Source organism: Saccoglossus kowalevskii, chromosome 9, assembly GCF_978046115.1.
Source record: "Saccoglossus kowalevskii chromosome 9, keSacKowa6.1, whole genome shotgun sequence".
Classification (NCBI taxonomy): domain Eukaryota; kingdom Metazoa; phylum Hemichordata; class Enteropneusta; family Harrimaniidae; genus Saccoglossus; species Saccoglossus kowalevskii.
In genome coordinates, this window is record NC_140649.1 from 8,578,680 (window position 1) to 8,581,308 (window position 2,629).

A 2,629-nucleotide genomic window follows, 5' to 3' on the forward strand; every position below is an offset into this window, starting at 1 on the left:
TAAAACTATGCTCAATACTAGTACATTACAATCTTAATGTAACCCCACTGTATTTTCAGCGCGGTTTCCCAGATATCTCCTTTTGAGTATTGGACATTAAACTAGGAAGAGCTAAAGTCAAAAATGTTGTTGAAAATATATTACTGTACAATCGATACTACTATTTATTCATATTCATTGATCTTGGTAGAGGTCATCATATATCAATCGCCAGCCGAGGACCATTTATGCGGCCTAAGCCTCAACATTAACCCTTGGCAGATTTCACCATGATTTACTACAGTGTCGCACGCCCAATAAAAAAAATTGGAAACTTGTCAACCTTCTGCTCTTGACTCATGCTATTGTTTCAATCTGTGGTGACTCTATGTATTTATGATACAGCAACGCTGATTGGTGGCGCCAGCTCCCTGGCGCGTCCAATCAAATGACTCAATTTAACTGCTGTGAAATACAGCTTTTCCTAACACGATCACGCACGGGTTCGTGGGCCAGCTATGAATGGCCGGCTTTAGCAAAACTGTGCGATTCGGACGATGCAATATTCCACGATTGAATTATAAACAATATATATTGATCCTCTCTATCTGAAAAAAAAACACTCTTTCGAGTCTAGTGCAGGTCAACCATGCATTTATGTAACTTATTACAAAACCTTTTAATTCTGTGTAATTTGTATTCCAGGTTCAACCATGCAGAACCGATTCATTCTCCTGGCAGTGGTCTTGGCAATGAACGCGGTCATTATGATTTATTCATTTGGTAACGTGATCCTGGGTAACATGACTAACTATTTAGCGAAATATGTCCCAGTGGGAGAGTCTGAAGAACTAGTGATAAATACAACGAAACCTATTGTTGCAGGGAAACGCACAGACTTGTCGCACTTTGGTCGGATTTCAGCCATAAAAGTACAAGAGACGACCTTCTATGAGAACGAGGATTTTCAGAATATTGTGGATGGATTGAATAAGTTAACCACCAGGTTAAATGAAATGCATGATATTTTAAACATGACAGAACACATGTTATCTGCAGGGTTTGCTTACAATGGGAGTTTGAATCGTTTACACGACATACTATTGGATGTAGTGATACGAAATCGGTCGTTAAAAATTGGCGTATTGGGTGGATCGATATCGGCTGGTGGTGCTTTGGGTGGCGAACAGTACATTTATTCTAGCATATTAGGACATTTACTGCAGCTTGTGATCGGGGAACGTGTTGAGATATATAATGTGGCTGTTGGGTCTACAGCTAGCAACTATTATAAATATTGTATACATGCCCATCTAAATGCGTCAGATATGGACATTATTATTTGGGAGTTTGCAATTAACGACTTTATTGTTGGAATTGGGCCTGAATCGCAGGAGGAACTGACCAGGTTTGTATTGGCATTACCAAAGAAACCGCAATTAGTGTATGTGGATTTCGTGCATCTTGTACTTTTTCGACAACCCCACCCCTGTAGATTTGGAAGTAAACGTTTCGGTATGCATTACGATGTACCATCTATAAGTTTGCCGAATGCACTCTGTACTTATCTTGAGAAGGGTTTGCGTGATGGCCTGTTAGGCAGCGACAACTCTCATCCTGGTAAAATTCCACATGCAATGGCGGCTATATTTCTAGCCCATCTCTTGAAAGACGTGTTACAAAACATCACTCGAGAGTGGTCACCTAATAATACTCCGACTAGTTTTCAAAAAGGTGTTGATGCAGAAAATCTCATCGGGGAATTACCACCCCCATTATATAACATATCACAAAATCTACACCGTCAGTGCTGGTCTACTTTGCTGTCGAAAGAGGGCGTTTTGAATGATTTAATACCATCAAAAAGAGAGGATGATTGGGAGATGATGCAACAGGAGTACGAGGAAGATTATAGACTTGACCGAAAGATGTTCTGGGGATGTAAGCGTAAAAATAAATCAATCGTATTCCCTTTGATCATTGAACCGGACGAACACGCAACATTGTTTAGTGTCTACGTAGTAATGTTGGGCTGTTCATGGTGTGGAAACGCAGTGGTGTTCTTAGATCATGGCAATGGCGTGGTAATTAAAACGTACTGGAATTGGAATATAGTAAGACTATTTCATGTTGCAAACAACGTTCCCCCAGGAAACCACAATATAACTGTTATACCTCAATCTGATATTCTAGTCAGGGTAACTTCTGTTATTGTGGCTTAAAATCGCCTCTACAAAACATTTGGGTTTCAATATTTCATAAAATATGACCATTTATCGTAAACTCTCGTTTTAAAGCTCGGTGGTCGTCGCGCAGGGCGTGTTCGAATTTCATGTAGATAAACAATGTATTTTACACGCGTTGTATACGTCGCTATGAGTCCCATATCGAACAGGACGTGGCGCGACGACTGCCGCCCTTTAATGTTTATCCGAACTAAGTTGGAGCATACACATATAAGTTTCGCCCTCTAGTGATGAAGGGTTTCTGTGACGTCAAAATGACGTAAATGGATAAGCATTGTCGTTCAAATCATGGAAGGTACCTTCCATGTTCAAATAGACACATCTTCTTGGTTGTGTAGGCGATCAGAATATTGCAAATCTCTAAACAAAAGGCAGAAGCGTCTTGTCACTGGAGGGCGCAATTT

The 2,629-nt window shown here is 40.3% G+C and overlaps 1 protein-coding gene across 1 annotated transcript; it reads left to right on the top strand.

Moving 5' to 3' along the window:
* Positions 1 to 692: 692 nt before the first annotated feature.
* On the top strand, positions 693 to 2,201 carry LOC102808944 (uncharacterized). Its single transcript, XM_006824264.2, has one exon. It carries the CDS (start codon positions 693 to 695, stop codon positions 2,199 to 2,201), a length of 1,509 nt encoding a protein of 502 aa, XP_006824327.2.
* The last annotated feature ends 428 nt before the right edge of the window (positions 2,202 to 2,629 follow it).

What these genes read in the sequence shown, in the direction of transcription:
- LOC102808944 (XM_006824264.2), top strand. Translation starts at nt 693, where the DNA reads ATGCAGAACCGATTCATTCTCCTGGCAGTGGTCTTGGCAATGAACGCG.